The sequence below is a fragment of the Nothoprocta perdicaria genome, unplaced genomic scaffold, assembly GCF_003342845.1.
Source record: "Nothoprocta perdicaria isolate Ctin4 unplaced genomic scaffold, notPer1 scaffold_4, whole genome shotgun sequence".
Taxonomy (NCBI): Eukaryota; Metazoa; Chordata; class Aves; order Tinamiformes; family Tinamidae; genus Nothoprocta; species Nothoprocta perdicaria.
This window is the reverse complement of record NW_020455643.1, coordinates 5,330,739-5,354,841: the sequence shown is the minus strand read 5'-3', so window position 1 is coordinate 5,354,841 and position 24,103 is coordinate 5,330,739. Positions and strand designations below refer to the sequence as shown.

The 24,103-nt window shown below is 37.4% G+C and overlaps 1 protein-coding gene across 7 annotated transcripts in view; it reads right to left on the bottom strand.

Annotated features, from left to right (window-relative positions):
• Nucleotides 1-152: 152 nt before the first annotated feature.
• The window catches only part of NLGN1 (neuroligin 1), a 349,667-nt gene continuing 325,716 nt past the window's right edge, over nucleotides 153-24,103 (bottom strand). For 5 of the 7 annotated variants that reach the window (XM_026045177.1, XM_026045176.1, XM_026045174.1 and 2 more), the window contains 3 exons: nucleotides 9,034-9,246; nucleotides 3,695-4,484; nucleotides 153-2,797 (listed from right to left, as the gene is read on the bottom strand). In XM_026045177.1, coding sequence (XP_025900962.1) covers nucleotides 1,975-2,797; nucleotides 3,695-4,484; nucleotides 9,034-9,246 — 1,826 coding nt within the window. In that variant the 3' untranslated portion in view covers nucleotides 153-1,974. The remainder of the gene's footprint in view (nucleotides 2,798-3,694; nucleotides 4,485-9,033; nucleotides 9,247-24,103) is intronic. The other 2 variants (XM_026045178.1, XM_026045180.1) reach the window with 1 other exon arrangement.

The window sequence follows — 24,103 nt, the reverse complement described above, 5'->3', positions numbered from 1 at the left end:
TATGAATATGCAGTTGTTTTATTTGTAGAAGGCATGTTCATGTCTTCAAAAACCAGACTGGTCTTAAGATATTACTCTTTATTTGAGACAGTTACCATTACTTCATTAAAAAATGACAAAACAGCAATAAACATTTTAGCTCTTTAATGAGCAAAGATCAGGTCTCTTAGCATTGGAATAATATTCGTTATCCAGATTATCTTTATTTCACTCAGTGACCAGTAATATGGCCAAGAAGTACAAAGTAAATTTCCATCAAGTAGTATACAATTTTTGTGTGTAATAAGCTTTCATTCTTGAAAAAGAGTAACTGAAAAGAAATGTTTCTGTTACTGCAGTTAGTTTGTCAGAGAAAGTTCTTCGCATTATCTTACAAACTATCAAAATTGCTAGTAATTTGAAAAAAGGTAAAAAAAAATCACATAACTTTAGTCTAATAGAAATATAGTACAGGTAAGAGAGAAAGTATTTATCAGGGATGTGCTCTTAAGTCCATCTCAATTATCTCTTTTATATAAATGTATATCTGATTACATATACAAACATTTTGAAAGGACCATCATATATAATTTCTGGAAAGCAATAGGGGAATGAAAAATTTCTTGTGATTTTAGAACATTTATTTAAAATCACACAAACACATGTTGTATTCAGATTTTGAAATTTCCAGTTGTTGGCTCTCCTCCCATCCTTACGTACCCTCTTGATCTACACTGTTGCCATCTTGTCTAGCGAATTCATTTGAATGGCAAAGCTAACGTATAGCAAAAAGGGAACTAACTTCATATTAAAGTATTATAAGTAAACTTTGTCACATGCAACATGAGTTTAAATGATAAACCGAGAGCTGCAATCAGAGTGGTAATATTGGGGCATCTGGATATTGCAAAATATCATTGCAATTGAATCTTTGGACACACTTTATCTTACCAAATTTCAGCTGAATCTACTGTAACAGCAAATTATAAATACTTCATCAGAGGAGATTCCATTAAAGTTACAGTTATGTTAAAGTTAGAAACTATTTAGATGGAAAAAAAAAAGAACATGAACAATACGGAATTCTTTTCTGGGATTCATATCAGCAAGTGTTCACCACTGTATAMCTCCAATACCATCAAATACCTTTAAGAACTGTTGCAATTCCTTTTATTACTGAAGCTACTGTGAAATATTTTACTGTAATTACTTTTGCCCCTTTAAAAATCTTCTTTAGGTTGTGCCAATTGATGGAGAAAGCTTCTATTAAAAACTCCAATGGGATGAGAAGAATTTTAATTACGGCTTAATCAGCAGCACAGCCACCAAGCATATAAATTATCATGCACATCGTGCTAAAAATATCCAGTTTCCTTTATTCCCACAACTTTTATACTGACAGCACTTATGTGATAACGTTGTACCTGCCAGGCTGTAAAACTTCTTTGTCTGACTGGCAGATTTCAGCATGAGCCCCTTTCTAAGGCCTTAACAGCATTGGTGCTTTGTGTACTTAGTCAAATATGTAAATATGGTCTACACAATAAAACAGGTCCAAATAAAAACTGGTGAAAATTATCTGACATTCCATTAGTGTGTCCCTTGTGCATATTTATAGGTATTTTAAATTTCAGTCATAGTTCTTTCCTGTTTGTGTTGCACATGCCTAACTCCATTAAGTAACTTAAATCTTCAAAAAATTAATACTTGAATGTGAATGAAAAAGTATCATTCAGGACAACTGCTTCAAGCAATTGCAAACAGTTGTTGTTTTTTTTTTTTTCCTGTTCATTTTGTTTGCTTGTTTCTTAAGTTCATTTGATATATGTACAATTCATTGTTTTTCAAAACCCCAGAAGTTCTTGATATGTATATTCACATAATATTCCTCCATATTTAAATAGTAAGAGTCTTGTAGGTTGAAAGCCAAGTAATCTTCAGTAATATCACCTACTGTAATCCATCAAAAAATAAAGTTTGTTTCGTCTTGTCTGGCTATACCCTGGTTGTTGAGTGTGAATGGGGGTGGGGATGAGGATGGGGCAGAGTATTGTTCTGTCCTCCAGTAAATGTATTGAATGTGTGTAGGGGCTGAATCCCTGGTATAGTGTTGGGAATCATTGTGATGGTGTTGGGTGTCATTAAGGGAATATCATCAGGAGACCTTCTCATAGCTAGCGTGTAGTCTGGGGGGCAGGCGGTCCTAAGAACCACCTCATGTGGATGGATGGACTCACATTCATGATCCAAGTCAGTGTGCTTCATTTGGAGGGACATTATCTCCTCTTCTTGTGCATGGGTAAGATCATTGGTAGTAGTACGTTGTGGGCTACATCTCCTGTGAACGTCGTGTCTCCGCTTGTCTTTTTTGTAGTACAGCGCTGCAAAGGCCAAAATGTTCAGGAACAGCAAAGATGCACCGACTGCGATGGTAACACTCAATTCTGTTGAATAGTCCCTTTGATCCACTGAAAATGGGCTTGGCTGTTGCTTGGGATCATCTTGTTTGGCTGTAGGAAAGGCKGATGTAACAGAAACAGAATTTTTCCTTGTTGGTCTGAAAGTATTATCAGTTGATGGCACTTTAGTTGTGGTAGAGGTATACTGTGAAATGTCGTTAAGATTGTGCAGATGAGGTACCAGTTCCAACCAAAGGTTCACTTTATTGGCCCTATAATGTTCTTTCACGCGTGGTTTTAATCCAATGTGAAGATAGAGTTGGTCTTTCTGAGAATATCTGGTCCATGCTACTTCTTCAAACCGATTTGGTTTTGTATGAATGAATTTCGTATCTTGTGGCACTGGTTGATTTGGGTCACTAAGGAAAAGAAAATCTGAAATGTTACACAAGATTTCAAAGGAATTATAAAATCAACATTTCACACAACGTTTCAATCTGCCTGTGAAAGAGGCAGATTCCTAAAATTAGAGGCCTTCATAAAATTGCCTAGAAACAACATTATACACCACTTTGACTTCAGCAATCTCCCTACTTCCCCAAATGGCAGTATTTCTCACACTGAAACCCTTTGCTGCTAAGGACAGATTGCCGGGGTTGTGGTGATTTCGACAAATGTCTCTGAGAGACCAGTGTGAGAGGCCATTAAGCATTTTTCCTTTTTTAGTGGCTTAAAGCTCAGCACTCAGTTTGCATGCAGTATCTGTGATCTTCTGGATGTGAAAGACCACAGCAGTGCACAACTCAGTAAAATACATAATGGCTTAGAACACAGCCCGGGCTGAAGGTAGACAATTGTTTTGAACTCCCACTAAAATCCCATTTTGAATTATCTTTTCTGAAAACATTGATACTTCTCATGTTCTGAATCACATAYTTTAGTCATAAGTCTCATGAACACGTGATCAAAATAATCTAGATTATGTTTGATGCAATATTTGTGTCATTTCCTATCTTTCAGGATCAAAACATCATCAGTCCTGGAGCAGTTAATTATCAAGGCAAGCATTTGTAATGACACAAATGCTAGATACTCAGTTTCGCACTTGATGAAGAATGATCACAAAGATATTTTTTTCCTTCTTTTCAACAGAATGTGCAAGTGAGTTGAGGGACATTATAATGAACATAAATGTCTAGCCAAGTTCTTGTGCATGCAAGTACAGAAGTATTCCCAAGGGAGAAAACAAGGGAAAGGACTTCACAGYCAGGTCATACCCAGCTGGTATGCAAGCTTACTCTTTTCCTGATACTCACCCGGTTTTTGCAAAGTTTGTCCAATATGTCATCACCACTGCACTTAGCATGACATCATTTTTGGAGAAATTACAAGGAAATAATTCAGTGGGCCCAATCATGGGAATTCCTAGCACATAAGGAACCTCATCTCCATGAGCTGCATCTGCCCATGCAGGTACCTGATCTGTCTGGCAGTGGTGGTAGAAGGCATAGAAATATGTAGGCGATCCAAAATTTGAGTGAAGGTCTGCTGTAGCCACTGCTGGTGCAACCCATTGGTGATCAGTAAACAAAGCCAGCAATGTTTTCCTTCTGGTCTCAGGATTGTGTCGATCTGCCCAGTCCGTGTACATAAATTTAATAGTTTCTCTCAATATATCTTTTCCTTCGGGGTATCCGTACAAGTTATCAACAAAGTTAGAAACCGCAAAGTCAAAATCACTAGCCGATATGCCATCTTCGCTATCCACAATATTTTCAACAAATTTTAATCCTTCCCCTTGGTTAACTCCCAACATTATGTCATAATTGAGAAATTCTCCTTGTTCCATCAATATCTGAGGATCGTCTGGTATCACGTCACCATCGATTACCGGTCCAAAGGCTATATGGTATCTTGCTGGTTGAATGTCCTGGTCAACAAGTTCTCTATAAGGCTTCTTCTGTAGACATTCCACCAACTCTACAGTGTCTGACATGTTGCAACCAACTTTTGTAGCCAACATCCTGGCATATTTTGCAGGTTGAAAACTAACTGCCCAGCTGGAGAGAGCTGTTCCACTTTGAGCTATTGCTCTTTGAAAGAGTCCTGTGGGGAGAAATATTTTAAAACTACTGAAACACCCTTGAAGAGCTACGTAGGTAAAAGATTCAAAGAATTTTTTGAAACAATAGAAAAATTTTAACAAAAGATATACTTGAAAAAAAAAAACCTCTTAGTAATAGATAAATATACAAGATGGTGATACCTGTCATTGTATCTACRGATAATGTATACAAAAGAAATGTGGTATGTGCAGAAATTGAAGCAAATGAGTCTATCCCTGTAAAGCCYAGCTGAGGATCAGACTTTCAGAATGAACTCGAGGAGAAAAAGCAGTGGTATCATCTCATGTAGGATAATACTATTAGTTTAAAAAAAAAAAAAACCTACCAATAAAAGTAATTTATAAATAGGAGGAAAAGCCACCATATCTCTGATTTTTTTTATATTGTTCAAGCCATCAGCAGCATGCATATATACGACTTTGTTTTAAACTAGGATATACTGCTTTTCTCCGTTTTGTTTGGGATTAGACTTGGCTTGAGAGGTATGGTGTTTCTGTATTACAGTAAAGTTCATGTTCTGGCTGAAACAGTATGAGGGAGTTATTAAATTTATAAGGAGTTTCTTTTTACAAGTCAACAGCCTCAGAGGTTTACTTTTTAATAATGGTTTACAGTGTTCACATATTWAAAAAAAATCACATTGGCTGTTTAGCCTTGTTATTCAGAGATTTAAAGGCATGCTCAGGTATTCATCTAGGAGATAGACTGTGATCTGGCTGTGCACATAAACCTGTCACAAATCTCTGTGCAATTAATTTGAATTTATGCTAGTTTAACTGGCACTCTGGACCAGGAACTCCACTCACAGAAACAACAAAATTTATATAAATTGACTTTTCCTTGCCCTTTTGCAAGTACGCTTCAGCACTTTAGGAGTGGAAGCCTCGCTACCTTGTAGTCAACCACTTTTTGCCTAATGAATTTAACGCAATCAAGTCTCCACCCAATCCTCATATTTCTTGTGCTTTCTTCTGTGTTGGGTGTTCTTTGCTGTTTTCCACTATTTCTGATGAGAAAAAGTTCCAGCTCCAAAAGGGAATTTGAATCTAAACCTTGTGCAGCAAAAAGGAGAAAAATCACTCTCCTACAACTCTGATCTCTAATGTCAGTCCAACAGAAACTAAGTTAAAAAAAAAGTATATTTAAAGTATATTTAAGCACTTGTGAACTTTCTCATTTTTTTCTTTGCATTTCGTGGAAGTGATTCTGTTCGTTTCACTCGTGCATATTTTGCACTAATCTCTAGAAAATATTTTGCACCAGACTGTACCTCTTGTAGCTTACTGTTGGCAGCACAAATAGGTAGGTTGTATGCAGAGATATGAGTCAAAATCTGATTTTACATATGCTGATGGATAACTGGAGTAATGCGATTGACTTTAGTGCAACTATTCAAGAACTGGAAGTAAGATCTGGTCCCACCTACTCGGTTTTGCTAAGGATGTGTCTTTGTACCTTTGATCCAGGGCTTGATGAACAGCTGCCAACTCCCACCAAAGGAAAGGGGTTAAGGTGCTCACTTTACCTAACCAGTTGATTCTTGTAAAGCAAAACATGTTCTTTAGCTTGCTTAATAATATATTACTATAAATCAAAAATCTTCCACAGTCTCTAAACCATGTCAGAGAGGTGCCTTGATAGTTTCTACAGCAGCAGCACCCTCTGCATACTCCAATGTTAGTTACAAGTAACTAAAACTTCTTTAAAAACAACTTTTAAATCATTATAGACTGTACGAGGGACAAATCCCCAAATCACAGAGGTGTGGGAAATGAAATATGTGAACTCAAGCCTCTCCCCAAACGTATGAGAGGAACCATATCTAAGATATTACTTCCTTGCAACCTATAAGTAAAAACTAAGAAAGAATTTGCAATACAGAGCATTCAGAAACTGTGTGCACATCTGCAAGGTCAGATTTTTAACAGTCCAAAGTCAGTGGAATTACCATAGAGGATCTATGTAATAAATGTAAGAAAACGAGAAGAAAAAGTGAATTTTCACACAGCTCTATATCATAATATTTCATAATGTTTCTTTTTTATGCTTTTTTATGCATGTTGTGTAAATCTGTTTTTATTGCTTTATTAAATTATTCTGAATATGGGTAGAAAGAGTGAGCTGCAGATTAGGAAAATGCTGATACAAACACTATGGTTTGCTAAGTGCTACATAAATATTAAATGCTGGATTAAATTAAAAGTGGCCAAGTCCACAGGCCATAAAGTTATTTTAGCAAATGAACCAAAACATTATTCCCTCTCTTGAAGAACACTCAAGAAAATATCTCTCCTCTCAAACCATTTGCTAAAAAATGAGCAAGAGTATGAAAAATTGTTTTCATTTTGTCACATAATTCCTAGCAGAAATTGGTATCTTACAGGAGGAGGAACTACATATTTATGTGATAATATATATGATTATTACAGCTTACAAGCTCCAGACTGATATAAAGATTTAAATGCTCAGTGGGGCCATACGACTTTGTGGCTCCTACTCCGAGTCTCACCAAAGTGAATAATAATCATTTGAACTTATTCATCCACATTTTCAGAGCACTTTTTAAAGACAAGTGCTGCTCTGCCCACTTGCAGATGGCAAGCTCTGAACAGCACCTGAAGCACAACAGCACAGCCTGCAGCAGCCTCAATGCCTCCTCTCCGCTACCAAGAGTTGCAATGGAAAATGAGGGAAGCAAAGAGAGCACCTGATATTACAGCTTACCAAAGAGACTGCTTAATAATTTGACTCCACTTTATTTTGCGAAAATGTTAAGGTATTTCAACACAGTGGAAAATTTGAAACAACATTTCTTATTTGGAGCTGACCAATTTTTATCTTATTTTCTTTCTTAARTCATGTGTCAAATGACTCCCAGCATAAAAGCATGTGCAGCCTGCTGTTTATTTTTTAATATAAATCAAATGAAATGTGGTTTTACTTTTTTTCATAAAAGAAAGCATGAAATAGTAACTTTTACAACTAGATCTTAAGGACACATAGTTGGAAACTCACTCCTTTCAAAGCCCTCCAGATCTTTTGAACCACTATGTGGGCAAATTATTTTATCAATAATCAAAAGAAATGTGGCTTTTGACAGAACTATAGACATGTTACAATAGAAAAACTTGAGCATCCTGTGAAGAGGCAACACATGACTGTTCATAGACTGCATGTCCCACTCAGGTCAGGTTATGTCAATAGGCTCAAGATCAAGCAAGAGATAAGGGAGGAGAAACCAGGTCTGATGGTGCATCCCTAAGCTAAATCCTGTGTGACAAAATTCCTGTGAGTTTTGAGGACACACCAGTTGTGCGGTGTGATTCTCAGATTACATAGTGTAATGAACATCATGCTCGCAGCTTGTTCTTACAGGCCAGTTTATAAATATATCATACTTAACAGCAAGCAGCTATTTAAATTTAAACCATGGTCTGACTACTTTCTGCTAAAACTTTTATGTAAAAACTAGATTCTTGTCTCATTTAAAATAGTAAAAGTCTCATCTAAACAAGCTGACATTCCATGAAAATCTTTCCATTGATCACAGCTTTGGGGAAATGCAATTCTTATAATGTTGGTGGAATTATTTATTTATGATTGGTCACTTGGCTTCCCCATGTAGATGCAGCAATAGAAATCAGTAGAGGATCTTCTGCATAGGACACAGTGTGATGTCCTTGGTAAAAGTGAACAATAATAGATAACAATAATGTGTGAAAAGAGTGAGACGAAAATAATGTGATCAATAAGCAAGAGTCATGCAAATGAGAAACTCTGTGGAACTTTGGTGCCAAAATCACAGGAAAAAAATATTCTTGGGCCTCAAACAGCATGTTTTTAATTTCCTGCTGTCTGCCTTAACTAGAGAGAAAAGGTGTTAGTTAAGGAATAGTAAAAACATATAGAAGAAAATCCATTTGCAACTTGGATGCTTTGACAATTTTGGATCATGCATGCAAAACATTCAACCATTCTTTTATTAGATGACAGCAAGTGAAATCCATGCAGTTTCAGACAAAAGATTTCTGAACTAGGCACTTGTTCCCTTCACACAAGATCATAATTTTAAGTTTTTCAGCTGTTAGCCTGAAAAGAGAAACTGTGTCAATTCGGTTTTCTTTATATCCTGCTCCTCATGATAAACCAAACATGCCTTTCATGACTGACTGAATATAGATGACCTCATGTACTACTGTGAGCATGACTGACTGGTTTTCCAAAGAAGACACCCTTAGGTAGGAAAGAAAAGAGACAAAAATGGTGCACTGAGCAAACGCTGTTCAGAAGTCTGCTATAAAGTGTTTCTACAAAGCTCCATAGGAAAAAGAAGAAAGTGACCCAAAATTTAAACATGCACAGAAGAGCTGAGGGAGAAGGCAGCTAGTACAGCCTTTAAAAAGTTTGCTTAATATTGAGCTGAACTCAACAGTTCATAGGAACAAAGAGAATATACAGAGCATCACATAGTACTAATGGCGGTGGCATGCAGACACCAAAATTGTCAAAATTTGCAACCTGCATAATACCTTTGGTTGAATTGCTCCAACGGTTACCTTCAGAATAATGGGATAAAGTCAAGAGATTGACGCATGAACCGCCTGCACCAGATCCAAAAACAGTTATTCGTAATGGGTCGCCACCAAAGAACCCAATATTTTCACTAGTCCATCGCAAAGCTTGAATTAGATCAAGGAGGCCGTAGTTTCCTTTTGCTGCTTGGTCGCCAGTGCTCAAAAATCCTGCGGATGTTAAAAAAAAAAAAAAGAGAAGGGATTAGCAAGTGTTCCTCTAACTAATCACATGGCAGTCTTCTAATACTCTAAAACTATATGGAGTTAAGTGTTGCCTAACTACATCATTTTCTGAATTCACTGGGCAGCAACTTGCAATTTTGTTCTCTACCTAGAATAAATATTTCGGTGTTCACTCTTTTAGCCATGATGTATTCATGCAGGGAAGATAAAGAAACATAGCAGACCAAGTACTTGTCCCAGTATGGCACAGGACACTACTTAGTAACTCCCGAAGATTTTRTATTGATTGCACTAGGTTTAAGAGGAAATATTTGTCAAACAGATACGCTAGACATGTTTTGGTAAGTGATTTAGTAGAACATGTTTTTGCAGTCCTGTGCTTTATGCAGTCCATTATACAGCCCTGAGCTCTGCATGTACCTCACGGGTAATCAGTCCATGTTTTCTATACATGCTGTTTTGGGAAAGATACTCCTTAATTTGCAGCACTTCCTTCCTTTTTTTCCATAATTGGCTTTGCTGCAGTCTCCCCTGGCCCAAAATTCAGCTCATGTCACGGGATGTGCGAGGCTGAGCAATCTGAGCAGCTCTTCCTTTCCCAGGAGTCCAGCTCGTATCTATTAACCTGAGTTAATTGAATCCACATTAAAAGGATAAAGGCAATTTAAGCTGCTCCAGTGACTCTTTAGCATCAAAAAGATAAGAGCTCAGGGGTAAAYGAGGAAGTACAGGAATTGCTCCCTTTTATTGATCTGGGAAGAAAAACAGCAGAATGTATCAGGTACAGGAACGGTCGTTTTACACTTTACTCGAGCAGTACCTTGGTATTTATTACTGCTGTTACTCTTGTCATTAGAGCCTGCTGACTCTAAAAGGTGGACAAAAAACTTTGGAGAAAGTCCCTGTTGATCAAAGACACTGCTTTGCTTTTGGATCCCACTGGCTGACATTTCCAATCTTCCCAGCCTAATAAACAAATGCTTAAACAATCCGGGCATTATGAAGAAACCCACTGCCTCCATTTGCATATGAAACTCATTTAGCACTCACTAAATCAACAGTGTGACTGCTTTTCAGTACATGCTTTGCACAGAAATGCAAACCTTCAAAGAATTATYTCCACATTAATTAGATATTAATTGGTCTTCTAGTTTAACTTGCATTGATTTAACTTTCTCTGGCGCAGACAGTCTACTAAAAAGAAAGTGGTGGGTTTTTTTCAGACAGTAATATCGAATGCTTTCATAGGACTCCTCCTGTTGCATTATGACAGTAAAAACAGCTTTTGAAATATTTCTAAGATGAAATACACACGCACATACACATAAGTACTGCAAGAATTTAACAAGATATATAGCTAGGTACATGCGTCCGCTTGTGCCTGTGTATAAAATGCATATGTCATTTGTTACTTGATTATTCTGATTTAGCGTCAGCTGGAAAGCTCACATCTGGGATTCTGCCCAACGTGGAGACATTTAGATGGAGCGACTGCTCGGAAGCCTAATTGGCCTTGCTGCCTACCTGGTTGAGCTGTGCCACATCGAGGGCGAGCAGCTCTCTTTGGATAGGTTCAAGCCTGAGTTTTGTTTCCATGGAGAGGAAACAGGCCAGCGGCGCCGGGTGCCAGGCCAGCAATTCTCCCACTTCCAGAGCTAATGTACCAAAGCTAATGGGCATGCTTCACTCCGTGTAGCTGTAGTAAATTGTTATTCTGCTACCGGACTTTGAAACAACAGCAAGTTTGCAACTAAAAACTGCCACATTTACTGCTTAAGTGCATAAAAACAGAAAAATATCAACACAGCCATAGAAGAAAATACAATCTYGATGACCTTAGACATTCACAGAGAGCTCACGGAGGAAGTCATAAATATAATTAACTCAATCTCATTTTCTCATTTTACTATTGCAACTGATTGCAACATTTGAGTGAAGAGGATTTTATTCCCCTCTCTTTTCCTCTCTTTTGCTTTCTTCTACACAGACAGAAGGGCTGGTGTGCCCATCCAGACGAAAGCAGGGCCCTGGTGTACATTCCTTCCCGCACAGGACCATTCCGTCCTCTGTCTGTAAAAAACTCTGCCCTCCACCCAGTAGTTTTTTCAAGACACTGATAGAGAACGTCTTGGCATCTACAGCAGCAGCTCTAGTGAAAGCTTCCTCTTTAGTTTCTCAAGCCTTAAGCTGCCTGGAGTGGAGGAATGGCACCAGCAACACTGGTCATCCCACAGTCTTCCTGAGATGAAGCACGCAGGTGACGGCACSGATTTTAGGGCATTGCAGGAAAATTTGACAACGGCTCCTTGAAACACAGATCCCTGAGACAAGAGCAGAAAGCCCTAACGTGTCCTCACCACGGGACCCTTTGCCTCCCCCATTCCCRGCTCGCGGGCTCCTGCTGCAGGAGCAGCTCACACAGATCCTGCCCATTTCTTACAAGGGTTGCAGAACACTTAGTGAGAAAATCGATAGCACGGCTATAACTGTGAGCACTCTGAAGGGGGGTAAAAAACATTAGCACTTTCTGAAAAAGTTGTTTTCAACAGTCTGTATAATATGTGGCAAAATGGGAAGCAGATTTTGCTTGGAAAAGAGACAAATGCAGTTTGTGAGCAAAGCTTCAGGAGACTCACCTGATGTTACATAAGAGCACATCAAGCCTCAAAATTCAGTCCAAAATGGGAAATCTTGAGAAATTTTAAATTACTAGTATTAAAGAATTCCTAGTGATAAGGCTCTTTAACAGAGTGCAAAAGAGGGAATGTAAGCACTAGGAAACTTGCATTCAGTTCAGGAAAAGTACCAGAAGGGGGAGCTTTCAGTTTATTTAAAAAAAAAAAAAAAAAAAAAAAGTATTAGTAATATTTGCCTCATTTATCTATATTAGACAAATTATGACTTGTGTCCAGAGCAACAGCTCTGATGTAAAAGAAATATCTCACGCCTCCTCAGCAGGAACCACATTGGCCGACTTCCACATCCACACAAGATGGATGGTTATTGATGTTGACTTTCATGACATGAAACATTTCTATCTCATTTTTCAGAGCCATAAGAAGCCTGTTAATTCCCCCACCTGTTCATGCATTTTTCCTTGCATGCAGTATCATCAGCGTGGCTCAGAAGCATTCAGGATGTCATGAAATCAATTACAACCAACAAAACAAATGAGACTTTTTATTTTAGTTTCATTTTCTTTGTAAGCAAGGCCTCAATGTATTGAGCACATCTCACTAAACACCCATACAGAAATCCTTTAAAATGCAGCAACACACATCCTCTGTAATATAAGTGGGTACAACCCTTACTGCTATTTACCACTTAGATAAATTAGAGCCTGTGCCATTATGTTTTGTCTTCATCCCAAGAGGAGCTTTCCAAATGTAATTAATATAGATACCATACAAAATATCAAATCTATTTCTGCATCTGCGGCATTTCTAGGGCACGATCATTACAATAACCAGATATTAAGCTAGCAATTTAGAGTCACAGAGGTGAGCCTGCTCTTCCTGAAAAGGGCTTGTGTGTCTCAAAGCTTGTCTGTTTGTTCAACTGTGTTAGCTGGTTTATTAAAACACATTATCCCTCCCTACAAAGGCTGTCTTATTAGCACCCTTGGCTTGTCAAGGCTGTGAGAACACTACTATCACATGCTCCCACCTTCTGCTTTTACAGAGAAAGGGAGCTAAATTATGCCTTTTTTTTTAGTTATTCCAGGAAGACATTTGCAAAAAAACTTATTTTTGCATTATTCTCTAAAAAGGTCATATTAAGCTAATTTTCTTCCATAATTAAGGCCTTCCCTGGAAATATTCCAATCATCAGCTGCACAATTGCTACATTATACTCTGAATGGAAAGGTTATCTATTCTTTTATCTTCTCCCAAAGAAGTAGACTCTAACAGAATTATGGAAGGGAGAATGTAGTCCTTGGTGAGTTTAAGAAAGATATTTATGAAGTTCATCTGGAACAACTCTCTGTAGCACAACTGTTAGACATACAGGCACAATGTATCACAATCAGGTCCTATAGTTTATCTTAAAAAAAATTTAATGCTATATGGGTTTATCTGCCTGGGTAACAGTTTAGTCTTGTTATTTAGGTTTTTTGGGTTTTTTTTTCCCCAATATGATTTCAGTGGTTTCAAAGAGGAGATGAAACTACAGAGTTGGGGAAGTTGAAACATTTCRTTGAAAATTTTAATAGATTCAATTATTTTAAGCTCTGACCTAATTTTAACATTCAAATTAATGCAGAGGGAAAGGCCAGGACAGAATTCATCTTAACATCAGCAACTTCCTAAAATTTATTACAAAACTTGATGACCCAGTAAAAAAGTAGGCTCAGACTGGTGGATACAAACGTGCCGTTTCATATCACAGAGAACCAGAACTCCCCTCTGATGCATTTTGTGCATCTAAGTGTTTCGTAACTTAATAACCTTTGTAACTGGAAGAAAATAAGGGCAAAATGTCTCACTGGAAAAAAAAAATCTGCGAGAAAGTAAAAAGAAGCAAAAACTTCTTTAAAAAATAATACAAGTTATTTTATAAAGCTGGTCTGACGTGCTTAAAGGGGTTTTATAAGGGCTGAGTTAGCGCAAGCAGTAACTTAAGATTTTAATATTACTCACCTGTTTAGTCATGKGTTATGATATTTTTGCTATATTTCTAGGTACAAATCCCTAGGTAGTCCATTGTCATCTTCTAGTTTTCTAAAGGCAAATATAAAATTGTAAGGTATGAACACTGTAATGCACAGTGGAAGAGCATAGGAGATATTTTGAGGGATGGGGTATGTATTCCCTCTGGACTACAGGTTGCTTAGTTAGGATTTAGCTACGACATCCTCTATTAATAAATGCTAATTGCCATCTACAAAAAATTTGCCCTTTAGGCTGAACCTATTCAGTTAGAAGTATGAGCAATATAAGCAAATTGTAAGTAATACGGTTAAATTTTAAGAGCACATTTATTTTTTATCTTAAACATCTCTCTCGAATTCACATCAACTATCCAGTCCAGTTGTACTATTCAGGGAGCAGCACTGTGAACATTAATGTATATGTGATATTCATAAAGCAGAAGATACTGCTTCTCGCTTTGCTGACCAGCACATACTAACATTAATATCACATTTTACTAATGGATGAGGGTAAGGTGATTAAAAGGACAAGGAATTCCCTTAGAGAAGATACAGAAGACTATAAACTATGCAGTCCAAGAAAAATATTCCATCATAGATGTCTGCAACATATATTACATATTCTTTACTGGCTCTTAAGGACAYGTGAGACATTTCATTTATGTAGGAATTTTATTTCAATTTTAGGTGTAGGAGATAAATTAGTAAGTCAGAATGTTTGCWGCTGCATAGACAGCATTTTTGGTATACATTCTGCTATCAAATGTCTGTTCACAGGGATATGTTATATGCATATATTTGTTTGAGCACTATTCACTTTCCAGTTAGCAGTGAGGGTATGTGCCTGGTCACATAAATTGTTTGATTTTTTTTTTAATCAAATTTTTATAAATTACAAATTACAAATTTTGAAAACACAGAGAGAAGGGAGCGATGCTGTGTAAGTTCTGGTGTGCTTAGTCAGCACTGCTATTTTTACTGGTGCACGTGTTAACACTTCTCCCRGAGCACCAAATCCTTTGAATCAGTACAAGTGAACTAACCAGGGCCACTGGAGAGGGTGGCCTTTTCTTGGTGCTGGAAGCAAAGGGAGATCCAGCCCCTTGCATTTCTTCTCCACTGGGAGGCTAAACAAACTGAACACTGGAAGTTACACGAGCCCTTTACAGCTCTTTGGTCCTGGCATCTCTCACTTGCCACCTCATTACAGGGAGCTGCCAGCATAGAGACACAGGGCAAAGGAGTTTGCTCCATTCTCACAGAYGCGCTGGTGCAACTCCACCCAGGTGCAACTCAACCCAGAGCAGACTTTGTCTAAAACACAAGGGCTTTTTCACAGGCCGCATCACAGCGCTTTAAAGGATGAAATGCTCCCTAGACGATATTTCCCTCAAAATGCAGATTATCTGCTTGGTTGTGAAGCTTGCACCTTAAAGAGGAGCAAAAAAATTCTGAAGGAAGGCAGTCTGAGAATGCTTTCTAAAACTTTAACTTAATGAGGCCAGTGGTTATTTTCCCTGATGTTAATGTCYATCTTCTCTCTTCTATATCGTACCTGATATGCTCAGTCTCTCAAATTAGGAACAGGAATTTCCTGTTGCAAAACATTCATACATTGGCACACGCTTGCACATGGGGTCACTGCATAGGGAAGCCCCACATGATGAAGCAGGTCAACACGTGGCTGTAAAGGACCTTGCTGGCCCATTTCTCTGGCTGCACTATTTGGTATCAGCTTGGGAGATGTTCTTCCCAAGTGATCCTGTGCTCTTGAGGCAGTTCTTACCATCCAGGGCATTCTGACCTCAGTGCAGATAAATGGGCTTCAGCTGTCCTTGTGTCAGACCTCTGCCACGAGTGCAGCGACGCCTGACCTGAACCACCACCCAAGAGACCAGCGCTGCACTGGCCACCGACAGATGATCTTTACTGAAGAAACAAATGAGCGTGTGGTAATAATCTCACAGATACTGTAAAACAGCTATGTAACCAACATGGTTAGTCTACTGGCAGTGATCTTTAATACTCATTTTTGGATATGTTGTAAAAGGGAAGTCTTGTCTTGAAAAAGAAGAGGAGGTCTTTCCAATCTTATGAATACATCTGCAGAAACTAATTTTACAGGATTTGTAGTGATTTGTACTGACACATATCAGAAAGCGGGGTGAGCCTAAGAACTGATGAATGACATTTCACATAGATGGACACAAAGGGCAGCTGGAGTATGTTTGATTTGATTGTCTCCTTTTCTTCTTTGAAAAATACAGAAAAAAAAGATGGTGGTTGCTATTAAAAAGATAAGATCCCTATGAATATTTTCATCTTTGAGAAAAATAAGCAATTCTGCTGCCAGCAGAGAACATCTGCTTTAATGCCTTCCACAAGGTACAACTCGTACTTGTTAGCACACAGCTCAGTCATGCTCTAGGGTGGCACAACTTCTAGTTTAAAGTAGTTTCAAGTTGCATATAAATTTTTTACAGGCTTATGAAAACACTGTAGCACTAAATAGAACAATAGCATGGCTTTTTCTTTGGGAACTTTAAAAAGATATAAACAAAATCAATATTCCCTAGAAGATAGCATGGATAAAACCAAATATTATTAATAAGGTGGAATGTACAATAATCATGAATATACTGATCCTTTCAAATATATTCAACCCCAGCAGACAAATACAGCTTCAACCAAACTACAAATAACAAGCAGGGGTGGAAGACTGTGTGGAAAGTGTTTAAATATTCATTTTTGGCCTAAATCTAAGCAATAGGGACTTGCTATTGAGTTGGCAAACAATGAAATCTGGACATGTTCACAGGATGTGAAGATACAACCTGAAACACCTCTAGCCTCAGCTCAACACCGTTATCTGACTCCTTCCCACGCATCAGAAGAAAGCAATGCCCCAAGAGGGGGAGTCTCCTCTTAGGATAGAGCGAGTTTGTCCACTCCAACTTGTTTCAGGTACAGCAATATCAAGTAGCTCATAGCCCACAACACATTGCATCAATGTCTGTCCTCTACTGCGGCCTTTCACAGTTTCCATTTTCAGAAGCATAACCATAAGCAAACTATTAAGACACACCAGTCTAAATATACAGGGKTTTTTTCCAGCTTAGGCCTTGAAATCATCTTTGTTTAATAATGATAAATGTACTATTATACATTTTTCATGAATAGTACTCTTTTTCAAAATTTGAAATATGTATGGATAYGTATGGTCAGAAGGCAGAAAGGATGGGTTTAATATCACTACAAGGGAGAATTCCTATTTCAGAAATAAATAACTTTTTATGATATGCATTGAGTTTGACCTTTGGTCCTCCTCATGGTCCTTTTTTTTTTTTTTTTTTTCCTTCATTTTTTGATGTCTTCACTGTGTTGAGCTTTGCAATGAGGGTCCAATCAATGTTAACCTATATTCTATGAGCTGCTGAAAGTCAGAAATCTTCAAGAAAACTGTATATGAAAATCACTAGTTAGAAGCCTAACAGCTATTTCAAAGTGCAATCTTTTAATCMGAACATAGAAATTAAGGTGTTAATTTACTCTGAACTCAAATTTCCTTATTTCAAAATAGTCACTGAACCAATTTACCTGGGCTACATTCAGTATGCCATCACCGATATTTTCAAATTAGAAAAGGAAGTCTTATAAAAGTGTGACACTGTTCCTGTAAGATTTAATTCAGGCAARTCTAAGTATGATACAGGTGGAAGTCATACCTGATCACCAGAAAATGCCTTCTGGGTTTTTAATGTGYGAGTTAAGCAATATATGAGAGTTAAATAACCGAGATCTAACTTGTGTAATCTGAACGTTGCAGGCCAACTCTCTGCAAAAACGTATTGGTCATTTAATTAAGTTTTGAGAAAGTGCAAGAAATAAAACCTTCGTATTTCCTTTCTCTCTCTCTCCTTTTCGCCCTCCCACTCCCTCCTCTTTCTCTCTCTCTACTTCTCTCTCTYTCCCCTTCTCCCACCCCCAAAATTTAATCTCTTCTAATCAATATCAGTAGTATTCTTGGAGTTGGACCATTTTTGTCACTCATGTCACACACRTGTTCACTCTGCTCTTTGATGTATGCTCATTCTGCTCTGCTCCTTTAAACAGGTAATGGCATATTTGTCTTGCTGAAGACACTGCATTAGTGTGCATTTAGGACTATCTTTGCCCACAATTAAGAATAGCTTCTGAGAAAAAAAAAAAAAAAAGGCAAACAGAAAAAGCCTCCTTCAATTTCAGTCTGAATTGTAAAGAAATGTGAGTCACGTTGACGCACACCACACACCTCATCCCATAGTTATATCACATTGTTATATATCACAGAACAGGTGCTATTTGTCTTTACAAATGCAGAGTTGCTGAATCTGTTCTTATCCAGAAAAAGAAACTTGTCCATTAAAAAGGAAGCTAAGAAACACATGGAGTTTTCAGCTTGTATCTGTGGACCAGCAAACATCTGGGACTACTTCTAAGCGGCCAAAGATCACTGAGCAAACCTATCACTAGCAAATGCAAATTTGCTTTATGYCTGTCTGTATTCCAAAGGAAAACCTGAGAGATCTGTAACCAAAATACGTTGGAAACAACCATCTTCACACCTGGACTTATGTTAGCTAGATTCTTCACTGCTATCAGCTGAAYACCAGAAACATTTGTAAGACATATACGCGTAGGTAGAGGCATCACATCTGATTTTCTATTGAATATCTTAATATATTGTGGTAGTCAAAATTGTTAAGCCTATCCTAGTATTCTATCCTAGCAATTTTTTATTTATTTATTTATTTATTTTTTTGGCTTCTGATGCGTCTGATTTTCCCGTTCCACTGGGCAAGATGCTTCACAATGATTTTCATTCACAATGGTTTTACACTGCACTGCAGCCTACATCTTGTGAGTTAGAGGCAAGAAGATGAAGAAAAGTCAAGAAAGTAATGAAGGTCACTGTTACAGAGATGGTAACAGCCATTTACAAAAAGATGATTACTATTAAACTATTCTTCTACAGTGCARTCCTAAGGGATTCAGCCACCAGGGTCTGAATGTCTCTTAAATAAAACAGCAGAACATAAAAAAAAAAAAAATGTATTAACATACAAATGATATATACAGCTCCTGTATTTTTCTTTGGAACATTCTTATAAAGCACCTGGTCACATGCATAACCTCTTACATTTTCTTATATTTAAATAAATACAAGACATTGTCAAAAAAAAGTCCTCAGGTCAATGAAGGGGAAGGAGAAAAGCTTCAAATTCATCCAAATTAATTGAGGCTAGAATCACTGCAGCTCCATCTATTGCAATTTCACATTGTTGCACTTCAATTAAGGCATAATAAGAGCAAAAAGTAATTTATACTCATAGATTAGATGTCGCGTGTGAAAAATTACTGATTAAGCTAATGTAGGCCRCTGGAGTACCAGAAGAACAAATATGGTGGGACTCAAGCTCGGAGTTTCTTTCTTCACTTAGCCCCCGATACTACAAAAGCAAACCTCAAATGCTTTTCTTTAAAGGTCTAAGTGTGAAACACATGTGGACACACAGAGAAACACACTACCAACGTGYTGATCTTCAGGCTTCACTAACCAAAGTTTCATCAGGGATACAGTCTCAATACAAAAAAGGGCTGCTCTAACTCCTGTAGTGACCTCAACTGTTTATTCAGTTGTTAAAAGACAACTTTTTTTTTTTTTCTTTCTCACTTCACTATATTATGATTACTGAAATCTTTGAAAAATTTCTTCCTACACCCTCAACTAAACTGTAAGATGCTGCACCCTTTCATTCCACTCTACCATGAGTATCTCATCTGTTACTGCTATATCACCTGAAAATACTCACCTACACCTTTATTGACAGATCAGGCTCACTGCTATTCCAAATTTAGTAATCTTAGTGCAGTCAAGAAAATTTGCCAGTTCAAATCAAGCAAGGATATGATTCCATGTCCTTAATCTTTTAGGCTATGTAAAAACATGACAGTAGTAAGTGCATTCATAGATCCTGCATCAAATATACAGCATCAACAAAGTGGCTAAAGTAATACTTAATGGATAGCAAGGAATAATTGATGTTTCAGATAAGTACGAGAGATACCAAGCTGAAGTAATATTCTGAAAATCTTTGGAAAAAAAACATGTGCACACATATGTCACACAACTGAGACTGCTCTACATTTAGAAATTGTGGCAACAAAAAATACTGAYAGAAAATCAGTGCCCACCTGAGGTAAATGGTTGAAGACGCTAAATTTGCATTTACTCCCCATATATTCTGTCCGCAGTAGGAAGCCAGGCCTTCAAAGTGAGCTTCTCAGCAAGATCACACTTACAACAGACTCACCTACTATACCTAGTTTTGTTTTTTTTTTCACCATAAGAATACAGAAACCTGATAAATACTAAAGTGAAGAAAAAAAAGAGGCAACAAAACTTAAATTATATCATAGCTCCATATATAAATTATATCATAGCTCCATTAAGTGCTTTAAAGCCTTACACTTTCTTTTTTGAGGAAAGCTACTCTACAATTATAAAGCAATACATTGATGCCATCCAATTATACAGCTTTTTGAGTAGGAGGTTTCTTTTATGAGGAGAGCAGTATTCTTGGGTTATGTACATTTGGATGACATTAGGTGTCTTGAAGTTTCCAACACCCACTTGCAGCCAAACTCTGATAATAAGAGAAGGAGCAGGAGTCAGAGGTCACCGGGAACAAATTCTCAGCCCAGAGCATATACTGAATTTGTACAAAATAGTCATGTATAACAGAATAATCCTCAGAACGCCTAGCACTTAAAAAACAAAGCAAAAAATCCACAGCAAAGAATGGCTTGCTCATATCCATCAATAATGTATTCCTCYATTTATGAGCATTCCAGTCCAATGCATCTTATAAAAAGAGGACGAATAAGCACAATGTTCACATTTTAAGTAAAAAGATGCCAATCTATTTTTAGCAGTTTACCAAATACTACAGGTTCTAAAGGTGCTTTTTTTTTCTGCCCCAAACAGATGCCGCATGAATTAAACCCTGTAGACCCTTTGATACCTTCATTCTCACTAGGACAATTTGGTATAATTAAGGTTCATTTTTTAGGACTCTACTTTCCTGCACTTACTCCTATYAAAAAAATGAAAACAACCTACTACTACATAAAAAGCTACACTGAGCCCTCAAASGATCATGTTATGTATGCAAAGCTTGTCAACAAAAAACAACAGTTTATCCACAGTCAGTACAACTGTATCTGCTTTATTTATGGGGAAAGACTCATTTTCACAGGTCAAGAAATATTATTATCTATGGTAACCAACTAAAGCCAGAACTATGCCACTAATCTTCATTCATGTACACTCTTCAGGTGAATGAAGCAGGTATGAGCCATCTAGACCACCATCTGAAAATAAGGATTGCAGACAGTAGGTATCAACAGGTGACTACTGCTGGTAAATTACTATGTAAATGACCCAAAATCCCACCACAGACCAGGTGTTAGAGAGATAACAAARCATGTTCCCAGCTGTTCTCAGGAAGCAAAGGAACCAGCATGTAGGAAAAGAAATTAAAGTTGGAAGTTGAAATGACATTGGAAGAGTTTACTAAAACAGCGTGAATCGCATGTTCTCACTAGCCTAGAAAAGGAGAGTGGAGTTCTGCAAATGCTGGTGCAGTGACATAAATGTCAAAAAGATAATTTTCAAAAAGCCTGTGGCAGCCAGTTAGAGGATTCCCTATTCTCGTGCTGCTCCTTACACAAAGTTTGCCATCTCTCCTTCTTCTCAATCAAACAGGTTTCTATAGGTCTTTTTAAGCAGGCCCGAGTCCCACTGTCTCCTCTGGTCCCTAGATTTCAGTAGTTTGCTTCTTTTAGGGTTGGGGAAACAAACTATAAATGGTTTATTATTGTTCTTCCTTTCTACAACATTTATATGTGGTCCTGAATGATGCTGGCAGCAGAATGGTTTACGATATATTGTGCTTTTATCCTCACCCTATATAGTAAGCTAGTGGAAATACCCATGTCATAAAAGCAGGGAAATAAATCCCCAGAAGGGGAAGTGATTTGCCCAAGATTACAAAGGAAAGTCATGGTGGAAGAGGCATGGAAGAACTATGAGGCCACAAATATGTTCTTTCCGTTTCCCCAGGTAGAAGTGTTGGACTATCCACACCCAGTGATGCAGACCTGTTCTAGGCACACTTAAACAATTAAATATCTAGAGAAAGATTATAATATAATTTTGAAGACTTTCAGCAATTACACACTCATCTTTGAAATTCTGGAGTGAATATTAACATACTCTGTAGAGTAAGTTGTGGGCTAACTGATGAAATAAATTGAGTTTCAATAGACTTTGCTCAACATCACACCCAAAGTGACACATCAGTAATGACCATCATATCTCAAGCAACATCCTGAAAAAGTTTCCCAAGTGCAGAGCACATCTGCTAGATTGCAATGGCATTCATTCTTGGTAGGCTTGAGATTTGTCAGAAAATGTATTTATACCCAACATCAATTCTGCTGACACCAAGGATTGCTTCAGTTAACAAACGCATCTCTGACACTGCAATACAGAATCATGTCCCATTTCTGGCAATGTACTGCTAGCAAAATACCAGCTGTTTTTAGCAGAGGATCAGTGTGATACAATGGGTTGATGTGCCAGCTTGATTAATCTTTGTATGACTGCTCAGTTTCTAATGCAAGATATGCATGACTATATTTCCACTCAATGGAACAGCACATCACCTGACACTTAACGTACTTATTCTTTACTCATGACAAATTGCCAAAGAAACAAAGATGAACTTTGTTTCATCTCTCTCTAAAAAAAAAAAATAAGTAACTTTTGAAAACACCAACGAAAAGCCGACTGCACAGACTATGGCAAGGAAGACAGTGGCTCAGGGACTACTGGTTAAGTATCATACTTTACATTGTTGCTATTCGCATCTGGAAGAAGAAGAAGAAAAAAGAATACTGTGTGTTTTTATTTTATTTTTCTACAATATTCTATGAGTCAAATTCAAAGTAGAAGATGAGCTGTGAAAAGTACTGATTTCAAAATATTTTGCTAATTATTATTGAAAAATCATATATATAATTTAACAAATAAATAATGTATATCTTTTAGCATTTAGAACTAACGTGAATAATGTTAACATAATATAGGCTACCATAGGTAGCAGTCCTTCCTCCTTCTAAAAATTAGAGTTCATTGCTGTAGGTGGAACAATGRCTACTGCAGTAGCTGGAATAATGTGTGCCATCTGGTATCAATAACTCAATCTTCCGTTCTCATGGGTTTTAAAGAGGTAGGTCTGATCAAACCTTGAATTTTTTTTTCTTTCCTCCAATATTCTTAATACTTGTTTAATTCTGTGTTCAAACATATTGTTTRTATTAGGTTTGCCTGTAGCACTGACTCTATACATTAAAAACTAACACATTTGTATTAGGCTCCACTTCATTCTTGACCATATTTAAACGTTGCTGCGTGCTTGCCCACTATGGTTTCACAACACGCATACATCATAGCAGACAAGCTGTTGTAGCTCACACTGGAACTGACTGAACACAAATAATACTGTGGAAGGAATGAAAAATATTTACTTTGGTACTGTAAATCACTTCCTGAGAGCTGTTGGGAACTGCCACGTGGGAGATTTTATGGTTCCTTTTACCTTTGTCCTTCTTCCCAGAACTACGCCAAAGTAGATATAGAGCATGTAGAAAAGTCGCTATGTACTAAAAAAATTCAGAAAAAGAATGCTTTGGTGGGCAATCAAACACTGACGTAAATAAATAATGAATCAAATTCCTTATGCAAAGTTTATTGAGAAAACTCTGTAATATAGCACATCATTATTTTTAATTATATGGTCATATATGATTTGTTGGTACTTTGGATTGACAGTTATCTAGGTGATTACAGAGGTATTTCTCACAAGCTTACCTATATTTTGGGTTGAGCAAAAGACAACATCCACGTCCTGATCACACTGTGCTTCTGGTAACTCTTTGGCTTGCTACTGCACGAGGAGGTTCTTACATTTTCCACATGTGCAATTGTAATCACTCAATATCTAGTCAAAATGTAGGAGGACTTCAGGAACTAGAAAGTTTCTCTCTACCTTCAAAATGTAATGGTGAGTTTAATTTTTTTTTTTT